This window comes from Lacerta agilis, chromosome 6, assembly GCF_009819535.1.
Source record: "Lacerta agilis isolate rLacAgi1 chromosome 6, rLacAgi1.pri, whole genome shotgun sequence".
Taxonomy (NCBI): Eukaryota; Metazoa; Chordata; class Lepidosauria; order Squamata; family Lacertidae; genus Lacerta; species Lacerta agilis.
Window position 1 is genome coordinate 44916366 of NC_046317.1, and position 18994 is coordinate 44935359.

Consider the following 18994-nt stretch of genomic DNA (forward strand, 5'->3'; position numbering starts at 1 on the left):
ACACTCGTAACAGTTACAGATTTCAGTGGGAAGGCACAAGGAAGTGGCATACTTTATTATGTTGATGATGACTGATGATTATTTAATTTCTATGCTGCTTAATCTGTTAAAAATATCTCTTAAACGGTGTACAGTAAACTGAAACACTAACAGCAGACAAAACAAAATATTACAAAAATACACATAAAAATGTTACATTAATAGAAAGTTACCACTCTATTTAAATCAATATCAATGCATTTTCCTTCTGACCCTCTCAGCACCCAGGGTCGAAACAAATACTCAGCTCACCAACAAAAGTTTCACAAGGAGAAGGGTTCCTGGAAACCTCAGACATCACCCTAGCCTCTCAGAGACTTGCAGATCCAAGGTGGATGGTACTTCCTCAGGCTGCCTTTGGCTGTGTCCCACTCAGCTGCACTCTCTAATACCAGTTCCAGGTACAGCAGGTTTGCATGTGTCTTATCAGATCTTGGGAAATACTTTTCCTTCAGGACTTTTAAAGTGGGGTGGGGACTATTGTGAGGGAAGAGAGTGTGTGTTTACTGCTGGAAAGCTATAGATTTGGAGAAGGCCAATACTTGGGGGCAGGGGTTGATGGGAATGGCCTGTAGTAGGTACTAGTTGTACAGAAACCTGGCAAGAAAATGGGGACAGGACATAATTTCTAGGTTCTTACGTTACTCTGCTGGTATTGGATCTTCAGCAGCACCACTCCTGAATGGTACAAGAGTTTATCTTAATGGTTAGCATTGGCACAGGAAAGAGCTGTGATGTGGGCTTTGTTACTCATGGTCTGGGCTTCTCACTGTTACCCCAGCAATGCAAGAAGGAGCAGCACTTCCAATGGTGTTGGGGTAACATGAGTACGGGGCCTTAAGGAGCAGTCTGGAAGCCATATAATCTGCTCAGGAAATACTGTTTCAAAGCACATGCTTATACATGGCAGCTTCTCTGTTGCAAGGCAGAGGTATTCTGCACATGTTCAGAGGAACTCAATTTCACTTGTACCTCAAATCACTCAGTCAATTCACTTTTATTATCCTAGAAAACCAGTTTTCCACCCAGGTCCTCTCATGTCAGTTCACATTCAATTAAATTTCCTCCAGCCATTCATGCCACCCTCAAATAAAAAAAAGAAATAAAAATGTCAGTTTTTCTCCCATCCATGCCTTCTTAGAGCTCTTCTTAGCATGTATCCCAATTGTCTGTTCCTTTACCTGCAGCTTTAAGGAGCAGGGCAGGCAATAAGGGAAGCCTAATCTGTCCTGATTGCCCAATGCCAGGAACAAACACACAACTGGACAGAGCCTGGTGGGAGGGAGAGACAGAGAATTTCTATGGAGCACAGCAATCCCCCAACCCTCAAGTCTGCCCTGATGTTGTACTGAGTACCAATGTTGGCACAGCTGGGTGAGACCAATTCCACCCTGGTCACCCACCCAGGTTTCAATGATACAGACCAGATCGGCCTTCTCATCCATAATCAGATCATGGATGAGGGAGGTCTGGGATTCAGCAACAGCAGCCACAAACCTGAGGGCTGCTTGATAGGACAACCATAATTCCCCAGGTTGGAGGAGAGGCTGGCACACTACACAGTTTTTAACAATTGCTTCTTTCTCTTATTCAGTGTCAGGCTGACTAGCTTCACTTCACTGGCTTTGTGATTTTTCTTCTGAATATCTAGATCAGCTAAATATTCTCTGCTGAATGGCTGGTTATTTTGGGATATGCAACTGACCTATAAACTCTCCGCACAATATGCTTTAAATCATCTAATTATTTGAGCTGTACACAATCCTGGGAGTTTGTGGGTTGAAGGGCAGCAAGGTCCTCAGCTTCTGTTAATGTACGGAATAAGCACATTTAATGCACAACAATATTTCCAAGGTCACATGCAGCAAGGTTCAAGGTCACATGAAGCTTCTGTTACTGTACGGAATAAGCACATTTAATGCACAACAACCCATAGGTAGAGATTATTGTCTTGATTAGGAAAAAATGGCTGCAATTGGCTGAATATTTATGCTCATGAATTCTTGGGAAGGAGAATCCAAATAATATAGGAAGAGCCTTTCTGGATCAACCAAATCATCTAGTTCAATATCCAGTTTCCCACCGTGGCCAAATAGATTCCTCTGGAAAGCAAACGAATAGGGCACGAAGGTAACAGTCCTTACCCACAGTTGGTTCCCCACAACTATACTTAGTAGCACAAACTGGACCTGCAACAAATTGATGCAATACGGAGTGTTTGGTGTTCAAGTCAGTGGGCCATACCCTCCATTATACTCACTGGTCCCCACTGGTCTGTTTTTGGGGGGCTCCCATATGGTTTTTCAAATTTATTTTACACTAATGCAGACCTTGTTGTCCCCACAGGCCCGTTGATTCTCCCATCACATTCATGGGTGATGCCAGGGTGCCATTTTGATTATCTAAACAATGGCACTCACACCTGAAATTACACCCTTCTAATGCTTTAAAAGGGACTGACTGCTCATTGTCAAATCTGTCCTCTCATATACTTTAGAGTAGGAATATTAGGGAGTTCATGCCTGAATTGGAAACTCAAAGGAACTGTTTTTTTCATATACTCATGGATATCTAATCAAGCTGTACCAGTCTTACTAGTGGGACGCGGGTGGCACTGTGGTCTAAACCACTGAGCCTCTTGCCAATTGGAAGGTCAGCAGTTCGAATCTGCTCGATGGGTGAGCTCCTGTTGCTCTGTCCCAGCTTCTGCCAACCTAGCAGTTTGGAAGCATACCAGTGCAAGTAGATAAATATGTACCACTGCAGCGGCGCTCTAGCTTTCATCATGGTGTCAGGTTGCGCCAGAAGCAGTTTAGTCATGCTGGCCAAATGGCCCAAAAGTTGTCTGTGGACAAACGCTGATTCCCTCGGCCTGAAAGCGAGATGAGCGTCGCAACCCCATAGTCGCCTTTGACTGAACTTAACCGTCCAGGGGCCTTTTACCTTTAGCTACTAATCTTAAAACAATTTTGCGCCTGAAGCAAAAAGTCAACATATACCACCCCTTCACAATAATGCAAGTTGAGTGAGGGAAATCTGTCTCTTTTGGAATCTGTTGCCTGTAACCAGGGCTTTTTTTCATGCAGAACTCACCGGAACTCAGTTCCAGCATCTTTCAGGTGGACACCGTTGCCATGATAAGAGAACAATGGAAGCATTCATGGTGAGTTCCGGCACTTCTTTTTCTAGAAAAATAGCACTGCCTGTAACAATTGCTTCCTTTTGCTTTATAGCAAGGCGGCCCATCTCATCACACCAATAATGTATTCCTCAATGTAACGAAAAACTGCCAGGATGCAGCCCTGTCATCTTCCAAGAGCATAATGCTTTCCAGTGTTCCTGGCCTGGCACTGCATGGTATTTCTTCAGTTCCTGAATGTGATGTCTCTGAATGAAAAACAAGTACTGCTGGGTGTATGGCAGTGGTGAACGCAATTCATGCTGCTCTGAAATTCTTCAAGGACATCTGTACATCTATCCCCCAGCCAAGCACCTCCTCTCTCCCAGCCCCTTCTGGGTGGAGAGACCTTGAATGAGAGATAAAGTATGCCACAGCCAGCCTGAGGATAAAAGAGAGAACAGAGCTGCAGTAGGACTGTCATAGAACGGAGTAGAGCAACAGCTGGAGTCATCTGAGAAAAGGCAGAGTATCACCTGGTTGGGAATTCTTGGTGCAGACTTTTTGGGAAGGCGGGTGTCAATGTCTATCAAGTTCAGTTTCTGCAGTTGGTCAATATTTTGTGGGGGGGAGGCTCATGAGAAATCTTTATCACAATGAAGTTAGAGCAGAAAGGTTCCGAACAAGGAATGCAAAGTTGTGCTACTGCTTCCCAGAACATAGTCTTGGTGGATTCTTGAGAGGCACAACATTGGCAAGGTGTCAAATCACCTTTGACTGAACCACCTTTTGTGGGTGAGACTGTGAGAGGTTTTGAATCTTGCCAAGATACGCACAATGAAGTTCTCTGCCCTCATTATCTGATCTTTGAGTTGTTCCTAATCTACTACCACCACCACCCCAAGGCTGTTTTTCTTGGGTGTGGGAAGGTGAGGAGTATATGGGAGGGAATTGCACACAGCCTGTGTGGTGGCAAGTAGGGGATGATGGAGATGTTGTGACCAGCTTTAGAATGCAAGCGCCACTGCTTCTGATGGTGGACTCAAAAGCTTGGACCTGTTCCAGAGGACAATTAGGGGAGGGGAACATCCTGCCAAGATTTGGTTCAACCAAAGGCATTGCCTTCCCTGTTTTGCCACTTTCTAAATAACTATTTTTATTGAGGGATTAGGGTGGTGTGGCTGAATCATGCTGGGTTTGTGTGGCTTGTTTTTACAAGTTTAACAAGGCTTGGGTGTGTGTCCTTTTTTACCAGTGTGTTGGAAAGCAACAAGACTCTTGTTGAGATTTCATCCATGTGATTAATGTGTGTGGCTCACCAGGACTGTGCAAAACAGGCTGGCTCCCAGAGAGGAGCTTTCACCTGTTTTGTTCCTCCCCAGGCTTTTTAGCTCAGTTGGGTAGCTAAGCCGCAATATGTAGACAGTAACAAATCTTGGCTGTAGATAATTGTTAAGGAGGCAAGAGCTTAATCAGTATCCCAAGTTCAGACAACTCACTAAGCCACCCTTGGCTTTGGTGCTGCACCCCACTGAGCTAAAGGGGCCCCGGAGGAGCAGCTGTAATCTTCTTCCCAGCAGCCAGTTCACACTAAATTATGGCTTTCCTTAGCATTAGACGTGAATGCAGCCAGAGCTGTTAAAAAAAAAATGTGGGGGAGAAACTAACGGTGCCTCCGGACTTTCACTATCTTGCAGAAGAGGATGCAAATACATGCTGGAAATTTAGATTTGCACAGTTATAGCAGATTAAAGGATTCCGGGCAACAAATCCACATCATACAAAAAGACCAGACTTTTTACAGTTTGGAAAATGATGGGGAAATGCACTGAAAACATGTGCATTGAGCAAATGACTAAAGGGAGGACATATAAACACCCTGCAAACAAATCAGAATGAATACTCAGCAAAGACTAGCTAAAATTTAACTTCTGTGTGAACTTTGTGCAAGCAAATCAGGATGAATGTCAATAAACAGGGGGCTCTGGGCTAGGAATACAGTTTGTTGCGTAAGCTGCACATGAGAATTCTCTGCTTTTAAGTTTGCTGACAACAGAGGAAGACAGTGCTTTTTTCTCTTTGCTTTTTGAACAGTTCTTATTTTCTAGCAAAACTTATACAGGAGCGTTCATCTATGTAGGAAACATGCCATCACATCATCAGCCCTGCTTTGTATTTATAAATGTATAGGGAAAGGAAAACTGCTATTGTTTAGTAACAAGTGAAAAACATATGCTCAGATGCACACTATTCCTAAATTCTAAGTGCAGGGAGGAAGGGGAAGCTGCAGCTGTTAAGCAGCATGGGGAATTACTCTGAATATGCTCAGAGGCACACTGTTTATTAATGTTTAACTATTTGTGCATTCTCTCCCATGGTTATCTGACTTATATAGGGTGCTGTACCCCACTTGTAAAATGGGGCCAATATCCTCTAAAAGGAATAGGGTGCCTATATGTGTCTTATGTATGTAGATTGCCTCGTGGCCTGTGGCTTACCTCATTGCTTTTGTCAGGTCTAGATATTTGCTTGCATTCATTTTTAGTTCCCACTTTCTGCTTGAGGCATGTTTCAGTCCAGATTGTGTTGGCTTCACCATTGTCTGCCAGACCAGACTGCTTGGCTGCCAGACTCCTTCCTTGGCCCTGTCTGCTCATCAAATTATGGTGGGACAACACAATACTAGGCATACTCAGTGCTTTTTTTAAAGGGGGTACTCAAGGGTACGCAGTACCAGCACCTCTTTTTGTTGTTGTTAAAAAGTGTGGCACTTACTGTAACAACTTGGTACCGGCACCAATTTTTCTAGAAAAAAAAGCATTGGGCATACTGTGTACCATTCTGGTCACCTCACCTAAAAATATATTCTGTAGAGTTGGAAAAGTTTCAGAAAAGGCCAGGGCAACTAAAATGATCAAAGGGCTGGTACAGCTGTCTGATGACGAAAGATTACAACATTTGGGGATTTCCAGATTAGAAAAAAAAGGTTTTATAAGGTAGGGACATGATAGTGATGTTTACAATTATGCATGGCATGGAGAACGTGGATGGAGAGAAGTTGTTCTCTGTCTTCCAGAACATTAGGCCATCCAATGAAGCTGAATATTGGAAAATTCAGGGCGGACAAAAAGAAGTACTATATAAGTACTTGCTCTCACAGGATGTGGAGATATCCAGTAATTTGGAGGTGTATGGGAAATGCATCTGGAAAACAAAATGTATTGAGGAGTTAGTGATCTGGCATGGTTACCCTTCCTGCCTCTGTTCCTTCTCCCTCCCTTGCTCTTGTTAAGTTTTTTGATGCTGTGAGAACAGTCTTTAATGTCCTGAGAACTTTGGGAGGAGGTGAAGCCCCACACACAGCTGCCGCCTTCAGTTGTGGAGGATAATTCTAGGTACCTTCTTTGATGCTGGACATTGTTTTGAGAAAGGGAGGCCTTGGGAGGGGGTGGCTAATGGATGATCTGCACATAGCCAGTCTTGGAAGCCACACAGGCTATCTATAAAATCAGACAGTTTGGGCAAAGTTTCTTTGAAGCTCATGCACGGACTGATCGGCCACAGGGCCATGCAAACTGAGGCTACCTGGGGGAGTCGCTTTGCCGCTTCTTGAGGGCTTCCAAGTGGCAGATTGAAGTGCTTGCTTGGTATATGCTTGCTTGCTGTTTTAGAATAAAATCTTTAAACTTCTCACGCACTTGTGTATTTTGTATTGCTTCTGAATCTCATTTTAAAAGAACCACCTTGCCTTTGGCAAGCCAGGAGGATTAGACAAATTCATGGAGGACAGGGCTATTCATAACCACTAGGTATGATGGATACCTCCACTGTCTGAGACACTTCTGCATACCAGTCAATGGGAATCACTAATAGAGGGAGTGCTGTGGCACTAGGCATCTGGATGGCCACTGTGAGAACAGGATGCTGGACTAGATGAGCCTTTGGTCTGATCCAGCAGGTCTCTTCATATGTTCTTAATGACCATGCTGGGAGTTGTACTGCAACAATATCCAGAGGGCCACAGGACAGCAACAACCCTTCCTGTAGCTGACATCCTGGGCAGCTGATATGTGAGTGTTTCTTTAAGCATCCATTACTGTCACTTTCAAATACAGGGCACTAGGGCATCCATGTAGGACAATCCTACCTATGTTTACTCAGAAGAAAGCCTTCTGAGACTTGGAGGTTGCATCTGGCCTGCTGAGGGAAGTTCTTATGGTCTTAAGCTGCTCTCTTCTGCTTTAGGCTGAAGGGAGGTGGCCAGGATGGGCTGTTCAGCCCTAGCCACAACCACCTTGCTGCTGCTCCTGGCAATTGCTGCTACGCTGGCAGACGTGGCTGAGAACAGGACCCGAATATGCCAGCCTGCACCACTCTGGAAGATCAATGGGGTGGCCCCCATGGCTGGGATGGAGGGCCAAGTGACAGTGGTGGCACTGTTGAAAGCCAGCTGACAGTTCTGTCTCAAGCAGGCCGCCAGGTGAGTTCATAGAGAAGATTGCCTGAGTCAGGGGCTGTTAGTTCGCAGCCACACCATACATTTGATACACATGGCTTTCCCCAAAGAGTCATCATGGGAACCATAGTTTAAGAGTGCTGGGAACTGTAGCTCTGTGAGGGGGTAAATCGCAGTTCCCATAATTCTTTGGGGAAAGTCACATGCTTTAAAAAGATGGTCTGGATGTGACTAGAAAGTCAGATATGTGTTGGAACCCTGTATCTGGTGTTCAGTGACAATATCACAACTCTTAAGGTCACATCTTTGCCCCTAGGCATTCTACTAGGAAACACAGAACTGAACTGATTGTTTATAAGCTCCAGTTCAGCAATCAGAAATTGAGGCTTGGGCTGCAGCAGACCAGATATAACACGCATATAGAAGGTGGATGCAATTTTCCTGGTGAATTACAGCACAAGCATAATATGTATCATTTAACTTATTGCTGGATCTATGTAGCAGGGACTGCAGTAATGGCAAGTCCAGTGAACTGATAAATGAAGGGGCCTCCGTCCAGCAGTGCAGGCTCATATCCCAAAAAGGTATACACAGAGGGCAAGGGCTGGGACCTATGTCTGTGCACAGCATTTCCTAAACGTTGCTTGTTCTTCCTACCTACCAGCCTTGGCAGCTTGCAGAGGAAGCTGTCCCTTGAAGGAGTGACCAATGTCAGCTTCATGATTGTGAATGAGAAGACTCCTTTCTCCAGGGCTATGTACTGGGAGCTCAAAAGGCATGCCCCAGAGGGAGTTCCTGTTTACCAGCAGCAGATTCTGGAGCCTGACGTCTGGCAAATTCTAGATGGGGACAAGGATGACTTCCTGATCTATGACAGGTCAGTGCTTAAGGGAGCAATTCTAACTCCCCAACCACCCAGGCTGATAGGGTTTTTGGAGAGTCAGGGCCACTGCTGTGCATAGCAGCTGGGGCAGAAGTGAGGGAAGGCAGATCACTGAGCCAGCTTGGAGCTGGTGCAGCAGTTGAGCCTGGAACAAGCCCAGTTCTGGCAGTGGGACCATCTCAGGATCCAATGGACTGGAAGGCGGCTCAGTCCAGCTCCTTCCTTGACTGCTGAAAGCCCCTGCTGCCACCAGCAGGGATCCCATCAGCAGCACTAGCGGGGGAGAAGAGGGTGCTCCGTAGGCAGCTGCTGATGGGAGGCCATTGGGGGTCTGCAGGCCTGGGCAGAAGGGAGGAAAGTAAGATATATGGAATCCGAGATTCCTGACTACGTTATCAAAAAGTCTGTTTGAGGACACATCTGGAAAGAAAGGTCATACCATGATTTAAGTGTTTCTCTTTACCATCATGCCTCACAACTGTTGGTGAGGAAAATCAGATTCTTCAGGCCAGGTTAGATTCATTTCTAGTGCAAATTAGTGGACTACAGGCTCTCCTGACACTAACTTTATGTCCATTTGTTTCATGGCTTTCGGGCTTTGCAGGTGCAGCAGGCTGGCTTTCCACATCCAGCTGCCATACAGTTTTCTGCACTTGCCCTATGTTGAAGCAGCCGTGCGGTACACACACAGCAAAGACTACTGCGGCAATTGTTCCTGGTACCCCTCTAACAGCAGCCAGGAGGTAGGGACTTGAATCCCCTCATCAACTTCCTTTTCGACTATTTCGTTTAAGCCAGACGTTTCCTCATTTGCCCATCCTGAACTTCTGCCTGGGAATTCTAGGTTTCTGATCAGATCGGTCTTACAGCAGGGATGTGGGAGGAAAAGGGAGGGTTTTATTATATCGGGACACTATAGCGAGCAAGGAGAAAGGATGTTGAGATACCACAAAGCATCTTTCATCTTGACAGGAAGTAAACCATCTTGAAATAACAATCTCAGAAGCAAATTGCAGGTGGTGACACCAGGTCTGCCGCAGTCACAGATAGTGTAGCGTGGAGGGGTCCAGGAGAACCCAGGTGGGAGGGAATGCTAAACTCTCCTCCCCCCCCCACTTGCAGCTTCTCACACATACACATATTTCTGCCCACCCCCAAGTGCTTTTCTCCCCAGCTGAGTTCAGATACTAAAAGTGAGATTAACTTGGAGAAGAACACTTTGGAACAGAAGCTGTGTGGCATCAAGTGCAGGAAAGGTTTGGTTCCCCTCACCCAGGCACCCCTTTTGCTCTAAAGTCCACCCCACCTTCCTGTTTTATACATGCTGGGGCAAGACCTGGGTCTGCTGCCATCATGTACTGCTTGAGCCTCAACCAGTAGCCATTGTCTGCCCTCAGTTCTAGATAAAAAAGAAATTAACAGCCTTAATTTGTCAGGTTGAAGTGCTTCCTGTTCCCAATGAATGGGAGCATATTGTTCCTTGGATAGAAGAAATAGTAACTGCTGTCTTGTCCTGTGGTGTCACTTCCTGCCCCATCAGTGATCTGAAAGTTCATTCCTCAAGGTGGGATGGGGGGGGAGGGTGATGTTACCTCATGGGTAGGCAAACTGAGGCCCGGGGGCCAGATCCAGCCCAATCGCCTTCTCAATCCGGCCCACGGACGGTCCGGGAATCAGCGTGTTTCTACATGAGTAAAATGTGTGCTTTTATTTAAAATGCATCTCTGGGTTATTTGTGGGGCATGGGAATTCGCTCATTATTTTTTTTCAAATATAGTCTGGCCCCCCACAAGGTCTGAGGGACAGTGGACAGACCCCATGCTGAAAAAGTTTGCTGACACCTGTATTACCTATTTTAGTTTTTTGCCGCCCTGATATCCAATGCAGCAAAATATTATAAATACTTTTTAAGCCATTTCGACCATACCAAGAGTGAAGACAAACAGATCTCCTTCCAGTGGGTGCAGATTTTTCAGATCTGGAGAAATCAATCCTTCTTTCCTCCCCACTCTTTTGAGATATATGTATACTTGGCTTAAACTCCTGTGCAGCTTTTTGCCTCTCAAACTTTGAGCTTTTAAAAACCATTTCTACGCCTAGACATCCAGCATGTTTACTCATTTAAACTCCTGTTTTACACATTCTTTAAAACCACTTTTTAAGTGACTGCCAGGCAATCACCATTCTTCACAGCCAATTTTTCCTGAAAACAGAAAGTAGCAGTTGCTCTGAACTCAGTTTATTTTGGAAGTTTACATATTTTGTCAAAAAGGGCTGAATGCAGATCTCTTCAGATCATAGCTGTCAACCCTCCCTGCTGTTCCCCATTGCTATATACATAGCTGTCAACCCTCCCTGCTGTTTCCCAATGCTATAATAAGGGAATTTCCCACAAAAAAGGAAAAGGTTGACAGCTATGTTTCAGATATATACATCCATCTTCACTTTTTAAAATGTTTTTCTGTCTTCACCCTAAGCCCATCTGTATATACATGTACATATACTAGAATCTTTCATTCTCTTCACAGGTGAATAAGACAGCAAGTCTTAACGTGACGACAACTGAGGCATCTGGACACAAAGAGAAGCACCTGGAAGAACCCAAGTACCATCATGATGAGCCAACCCAAGAAGCACCTAACACCAAGCACACAGCCCATCACTATTCACATCATGGAGGAGTCGGCAACCATAAAGCCTTGGGTTTGAGCAGTACACACCAGCCAGTTCTCCACTCTCAGAATCGCTCACGGAAACATCAAACAAGGGAATCCCCATAAAACATTTAAACTTCAGTATATGCAACACCCAACGGTTAGCCATAAGCACTCTCAGCACTAAGCAAGCTTTTAAGAAGAGCCAGGGGGCAAACTTACATGCATCAGAAGGAAGAAGTATGATGGTTCAGTTTTCAGCAGGGGAAGGGAAGTGAACGTTCCACTCCCTAAATTAACACAAACGTTCAAGGTCTCTCAACTGATAGCAGAGGGCACAACACAAACTTTTGTTGTGTCATATATGTGATTGGAAAGTTTAACTGCTTGTCCACAATGAGACTTCTATTTTGAATCTGGCTCCCAATTAACCACCAGTTTTGTTCCACCAAGCCTTAAGGTGGTGTTCATCTTGGGCTCAGATGGATTTTTGGATACATCACATTTCTGTGGTGAGGACTGCCTAAGGAAGCCATCTTGTTTTCCTCAGGAACACAGAGCTGCTATGGTAATCAGCTTCTTGGGAAGCCAATTTTGACCCTCCCTTTTGCATTTCCTGCTTTTCTGCACTCAATGAAGCATGTGATGTAAACCTTTCACCACATGCTGACACTGTACATAAAAGCATGTCCTTGGAGATGGAAGGATGGGGATCAGAAATGGTATTAACAGGAGGGTGACTGACTGTGGCAGAGAAGGCTAACTTTGAACCTGGGGCTCAAGGTTTTGTACATTAAAGTCCATGCACACAAATTACTAGCTTGAAAACTGACATTTGTTGTGTTGTTGCTGGAAATAAAGAACATTTGTGGTTTGTAGGAATGGAAGTGGTGAGACAGAATTAGCCAAGTTTACAGGTATGTTGATAGAGGTATGAAAGACAGAGAAGTCTGAGGGGAGAGTTGAGTTTGTCAGTGCTATGAGAGCTGAACAAGGGAAGAAAATGCCATGTATCAGGAAAATTCATGGAAAGGGATGCACTGCTTGCTGATTAAAAGTAGTAAAACTGTTTCTGGGGAAGAATGTTGGAAATAAATTCTCTGAAATGAATATGTTTGAAGTCTTTGCTCACAATACCTTAATGCACAAATGGTGTCATTTATTTCAGACAGTACCCAGCATTGTAGAACAAGTGTTCACTTTCAACGTTTAAGAGATGCCCCATAGTTTATCTGCATTTATGGAATACTAAGCAGTCCTTATTGAGAAGAGTCCAAGTTCCTGTTATTTGTTGAAAGTCAATGAATTGGTTCACACTGTACAAGTCCTCCATATCCCACAGTTTTAGGAAGCTACTGCTACAAATATTTACGGGAGGGTGTCATCTGTCTTCTTTATTGTATTGTTAATGCTGATAGGTATCCACCTATAATCTGTTTACTCCAAAGTAACCCTAGTTAGTAAAGCCAGCTAGACTAGACTGCAATAGGTGGCAGCTGCCCATAGGTTTATGGCATTTCTTTGAAAGCCTCAATTCATTTCTATTACATCTCTGCTGGTGGCTAAAGGGACCAATCTTCAATTTACAGGACCTGCCATAGGTGTAACATCTATAATAGGTAGCTCACAATTATAACTCTGCTGATTACACTCACACATGCTGTAGACTGGAGTGAGCAGCTTATTTCAGCCCAAGGGCCACATTTGCTTCTGGGTAACCTTCTGAGGGCCGCCTGCCAGTGGTGCACAGGGACAGAGGCAAAAGTGAATGACGCAACAGTGGTTAATTTTACCTTTCGTACCAGTAGGCTAGTTTCTTCATACTCACACATTCCTCTCTATTCACTCAGGCAAGCAAGAAGCATGATCAGAATTCAACAACGCAGTCCAGCCACTCAAAAAGAGGGTGTGAAGCAGTGATGTGGCCTGAGGAGAGCCTCAAGGGCCGGATAATGAATTCTGGAGGGCCTGAGGTTCCCTATCCTTGTTCTGTTCTATAGGATACATTTATCATCATATGATTTCATGCCAGCCCAGGGTGTGTGCCCTTATGTATTAGTTTGTTAAAGGAAAAAACAGTAACAATACATACCAAAAAAAAAAACCAGCACAGAACAGTAGCAGTGGAAAGAATGAGATTGAAATAATATTTAAAACACAATGCCTTAAAAGGTTTGGGGAAATAAAACAGTTCTTCACCTGGCCCCAGATATTAATAAGGCTTGCTGCTGGTGCCGGGCAAGCTTTTCTAGGAAAGATGGGGCAGTATAGCTGGAAAGATCCAATCACAGTCCCTGAAAGTGGGGAGATCTGAAGAAGGGCCTCCTGGTATTATATTAGTAGTTCAGGAGGTTCTTGTGGAAGAAGGCAGCCTTTGAAATTCTGCAAGGTGTGGTGATGGCTACCAACTTAGAAAGCTATAAAAGGGCATTAGGCTGTCAGTGAGGTGCTTATAGTTAACAACCCACCTTTGTTGTAAACGGCATACTTACTGCAGATTGATTTATCCCCTTGTGTATATCAAAACTTTCCTGATAGCTGTACATGCTGGCTACTCTTAACATACATGTATTAGAGCTATAACATAATTTATAGCTTTTGGTAATACGTCGTATAATTAATCGCCTTCACCCAGGGCATAACCAGCACAATGGACTCTAAATAAAATGCTCGCAACTGTGATTCAACTTGCAGCCTTAGTTGCTTAACAACTAGTTTAATGTTCTTAGCAATCTTGCTCTCCACAATACATACCGTAGTAACAAACAAAAGCAATATCCCATCCCCACCGTGTAGCCCGTATGGTAGCTGCTATGATCTGGTGTAATATTTGATTACTTGCCCAACTGACATGCAAAGATTCAGCTGTCCTTCTTTCCACATGCTGTTCCGTTCCCTTTTTATGTTCCTTTAGTTCATTTCCTACTTATGTACATACCTAGCTGAAACCATCCCTTCTGGCTTGTTTTTTGTTTTTGTTTTAACATTCCAATTGTATCTACAATCTCTTCCCTTTGTTTCTATGTACAGTATTACCATTATTAATTGCCAAAGAAAAAATATTCAGTAGTACCAGTGCTAAAAAAAAGATGGGGCAAATTTATGTTTTGCTTAGGACAACAACATTCCTACATAATGCTGGCCTTGGGCTCTGATCCAGCTTTCCTGATACCCTCTGCCCCAGCCCACAGTTCCCATTATCCAAACTAAACTCCTTTGCGTCATGTCCTTTTTGCTTACATTTGCAGCAGAGTCCATAGGTTCACAGCAAAACTGGAGCAAGACTTTTATTACGGTATCATGTTTAATGCTAATCTCATCTAACATGCAGTTCAAATATTTGCTAAAGATCCTCTTTAAACTGGCCTCTCTGTTTGCAGCAGCCAGATAATCTCTTATAGTTTGCCTGTGTATGCCTACTCAGAATAAAGCCTCATTTGAGTTCTATGGCACTTACTGCCAAGTATGTGGGTATAGCATTGCAGATGTAGTCTCTTTTTGATGGACAAGGCTGGCCCTACCATTGGGCAGATAAAAGTGGAGGCAAGATGTTGGAAGAGAGAACTGCCTGTGCCACACACAACCTCCCCTGCTGCCCTCAGGGATTGTGGAGGATGCAATCCCATTGCAAATGGAGAAAGAAGACACCTGAAGGCCGCCCTGCATAGGGAAGTTTTGTAATGTTTAATTATGTTTTTATACATGTGGGAAGCAGTCCAGCGTGGCTGGGGCAACCCAGTCTGATGGGTGGGGTGCAAAAAATAAAACTTTTTATTATGTGTATTTTGCCTTGGTACTAAATTGCATTAGGGTTTTGTCTGGCTGCATGATTACAGAATCAAATCAAATAGATGCTCAGTTAAAGGAGCCTTAGCATTTAGGGTAGAATTGGTAGAACAGCAAAGTCTTTCCCACAGATTTTTTTATTGTTAAAGCTCTCCAGAGGGAAGCAGTAACAATATATTATTGATGTTACCATCTTCCCCTCCAATAATTTTTCTCCATGGATGAGCTCCAATATTGGAAGTGACTTTGACTGGATGAAAAGCGTTTTGGAAGGGAACTACGGAAAATTAAGTACTGAGTGGAAGGAGGGTTTGGATCCCCTTACCCTTCTGATTCTTTGCCTTAAAAATCAAACCTACACAAGTCTACAGGGTAGACAGAGAGAGGAGTGATAAAATTTGCTAGGCTACATTCTGTGAGGAACAGTCCTCCTTCCTCCCTTCATGTGTAAGCTCTATTTACAATTCCCCCTGCATTTGCACCCATAAGCTTGTCTCTTTCTTGACTAGCACCAAGGACCATTAGGTTGTGTAAATATCTGTACAGCTTCTTTATCTTCTACTTAACACTGTCATTTGCTCTACAGGCCTTTAACCCTGTTCATCTGAGGGATCAGCCAGAGAATGAAAAGCAGAATGGTATGTATGTGAGAGAGAGACAGATGAGGAGGGAAGGAGAGGCTGTGTCCATGTCTATTTCTCCATAGAATCCACACTATGGGCTGCCTTCAGATGTAGTACTTCTGTTGGAAGCCTCAAAAGTGGGACAGCATTAGACTTTAATCAGCAAAGGAGGAAGCAGCTGAGGGGTAAATATGCTTTAATGCCTCTTAAGTACACTTTCCCTGCCCAATCCACTTTCCCCTGTTGGGCAGTGAAGTAAAAAGAAACAAAAGCCCATCTAGCCAATTCAGAGGGGTTTTGTTAACTGGCTTCATTATTCAATTAATTCATGCATGCATGTAAAGACTGACAGAAACAACAGAAAAATATCTAACGGTGCTGTAGAAACTCATTTATAGAAAATGGTCTGGCACATTTAAAGTTTACACTTGTAGAGTAATTGCTTCCATTGTAATGTTTTGTTCATATAGTATTCAGGAGTATTTACATATATGATAAAATATAAAATCCAACATGCCAATGAGTTTCTAAAACTTATTTAAGAGTCATTCCCTATAGATAGGCCATGCTTGATTAGTCTTTAAGTTTGCAATCTTATACATACTGATTAGAGTGTAAAATCTTACATGCAGACTGAAATCGCTAGGATTTTCTTCTGGATATGAATGCATAGGATTGTGCTTTGAATCTTTCAACATCTGTTGTATAAGTAAGAGTCCTCACATGTGATTCCCAAGTATAAAACTCATTTATCAAATAATTCATTCAAAGCAGTATGCTTCCAGCTTACAATGATATTCATTTTATAATGAGCTCAGAAAAGTTTAAGACATTATTTCAAATCATAATTTTAAACATTATTTCTACTGACAACTCAGAAGTCCTCTCGTGAATATGTAGGTTTTATATTGTATAGTTTCTACATAATATTGGTAAAGCTTCATAAAATACAACAAGAATAATTACTGTATTTCACTCTAATGTATATGATTCTATTTTTGCATGAAAGTACATTTGAAAATTAGCTGTGAGCTCAAAACTCAACAGGCCATTTTCTAAAAATAATAACAGTCTTCTCCAGCACATCTAAATATTTTATTTTTGTTTTAGGTATGGGCTGCCACAACTTAAAGGCAACTTTCTGCAATTTTAAATCCCACACCTACAAAAAAGTTTTAAGAACAGCTTACAACATATAATTTTAAAAAGCATAATGGATTAATCTCCAGGTTTTGTGGCACCAGTTCTTATCCTGCTTATCTTCACGTGCTTTGAAGGTGTGGTAAACTAGATTTCTACATCCATAATCTACAGTTATCTGCCAATATCATAATGATGTTGAAAAGTTGTGCACTCTGCATGCAAGGATCAATGTGGTGATTGTTCTTGGTACGGAAGTATGAAGCTCTTCTGCTTCCTAATCCTCATTAATCTTACTCTTTGTCCACAAGAAGAAATAGCAACTGCCTTGTGTTAGCTCCCCTCTAATTTTTCTAGCTGTTAATTCTGTTTGTCTGTGTGATACACCAGATGCCTATTATTACCTTCACAGGTGTGTAACCAGCAAAGACTAGTATGATGGTAAGTGAGGATACCAAATATGGAGAATCAGAAGGAAATGAGAGCCAAAGAACACTCAGCCCTGGATACAAAGCTCACAGAAAATATAAAACAGCTACAGAAGCCTTGGTTGTGTGCCAGCACATTTCAGTCAGAGGCACCCATAGAAGCAGGGCAAGGGGGCTAAAGTGAAGGGACTGCCTCAGAACGCACCTTGAATTAACCAGAAGAGTGCTAGTAATCCTTACTGCATTAATCCACTTGACGCTATCAATTTAAGAGGATCCCAGCTATAGCAGGTATTTGAATATCACCATCATAATTGATGCTCTGCAATCTTAGAAAATCAAGTTCTTTTAATTTAGTGCCTTGTGGGGATATTTCCTAATGTTAGGTGGCAGTGACACATTATGGGTTGTGTCAGTGCAGCAAGTACTGTCTCCCGCTTTCTCAGGAAACCCCCTAAATTGCAGGATGTTCAATCTGAATGGATTCTCAAGATCAAGCACTTTTGGCAGCTCTTTTGTATTCTAATGCTTGGACAGGTACAGGACATTTGCTTTTAAGATGCTATTTTATCAATTTATATATCATATATTTAGCGGTACTCATTTCATATTCCTAGGAAGTATGTTGATCCTCCAATTTACTGAGTGGAGGTGTGAAACATATAATCTTGATCCACCTCAGTCTGGCTTCAGGTTGTTTTAGGACCTAGTCAGCATTAGTGGTCCTGATGGATGACCTTGATCACAGAAGACACAGGAGGGTGAGCCCGCAGCTCTTTTTTGACAGCAATCATGGTACCCACTCGGACCAGCCGTGTTGGGTGGGGATTTGTGGTACTCTACTTCACTGGTTCCATTCCTTTCTACAGGACCTTTCAGAGAATGACTCTAGGACTATAAATCTCTGGCATTTCTACTATTGGGTCTCTCATGGTACCATCACATCCCCAATGTTTCTAAACATCTACCAGGTTACCTTAATGACCACCCTATCCCTTATAAACCAGCCAGTTCATTGCACTCATCTGAAGAAGCCCTCCTGACACAGATGTAGTTTCTACAAGAACCAAAGTTTAGCGTAACAGCACAGTTGCTCTGGAACACTGTTTCAGACTTATCACTTTTGATAATTTGTCACCGATAAAAGTTGCTTTCTCCAGTCATTTTTAGATGATTTATTTGATTCCTTGTTGGTAATTAGATCTGTATTTTATGTTGTTTTATTGTACTGTATACTGCCATGGGACAGCGGGTGGCACTGTGGTCTAAACCACTGAGCCTAGGGCTGGCCGATCAGAAGGTCGGCGGTTTGAATCCCTGCGACAGGGTGAGCTCCTGTTGTTCAGTCCCAGCTCCTGCTCACCTAGCAGTTCGAAAGCACGTCAAAGTGCAAGTAGATAAATAGGTGCTGCTCCGGCGGGAAGGTAAACGGCGTTTTCGTGCGCTGCTCTGGTTCGCCAGAAGCGACTGTCATGCTGGCCACATGACCCAGAACCTGTCTGCGGACAAACACAGGCTCCCTCAGCCTATAGAGCGATATGAGCGCCGCAACCCCAGTCGTCCGCGACTGGACCAAACAGTCAGGGGTACCTTTACCTTTTATACTACCATGATTTTTTTCTGTGACTTGGCAGTTCATACTCTTAGAAACAGAAAATAAATAATGTAGAGAAATTCCAGGACTGCATAAGTACTGTATTTTTGGGTCCATAAGATGCTCCGGACCATGAGACGCACCTCATTTTTAAAGGGGGAAAACCAGAAAAAAATATTTGGGATCGGCGGGTGGCGCGGAGGATGCAGCAATATCTCCGCTGCCACCCCCCACCTCCCGCCAAACTCGGCGGGGGTGGGGGGAGGCAGCAGG

At 43.5% G+C, this 18994-nt stretch overlaps 1 protein-coding gene across 2 annotated transcripts; it reads left to right on the forward strand.

Annotated features, from left to right (window-relative positions):
* The first annotated feature begins 3595 nt into the window (after positions 1-3595).
* On the forward strand, positions 3596-12260 carry LOC117048463 (selenoprotein Pb-like). 2 transcript variants are annotated; one of them, XM_033152298.1, is made up of 5 exons: positions 3596-3681; positions 7403-7637; positions 8278-8490; positions 9101-9239; positions 11025-12260. In XM_033152298.1, the coding sequence occupies exons 2-5, from the start codon at positions 7423-7425 to the stop codon at positions 11274-11276; spliced, it is 819 nt and encodes a 272-aa protein (XP_033008189.1). In that variant the 5' UTR covers positions 3596-3681; positions 7403-7422; the 3' UTR covers positions 11277-12260. The 2 variants fall into 2 exon arrangements, with proteins under 2 accessions (XP_033008189.1, XP_033008188.1); XM_033152297.1 differs by having other exon boundaries at positions 3615-3729.
* The last annotated feature ends 6734 nt before the right edge of the window (positions 12261-18994 follow it).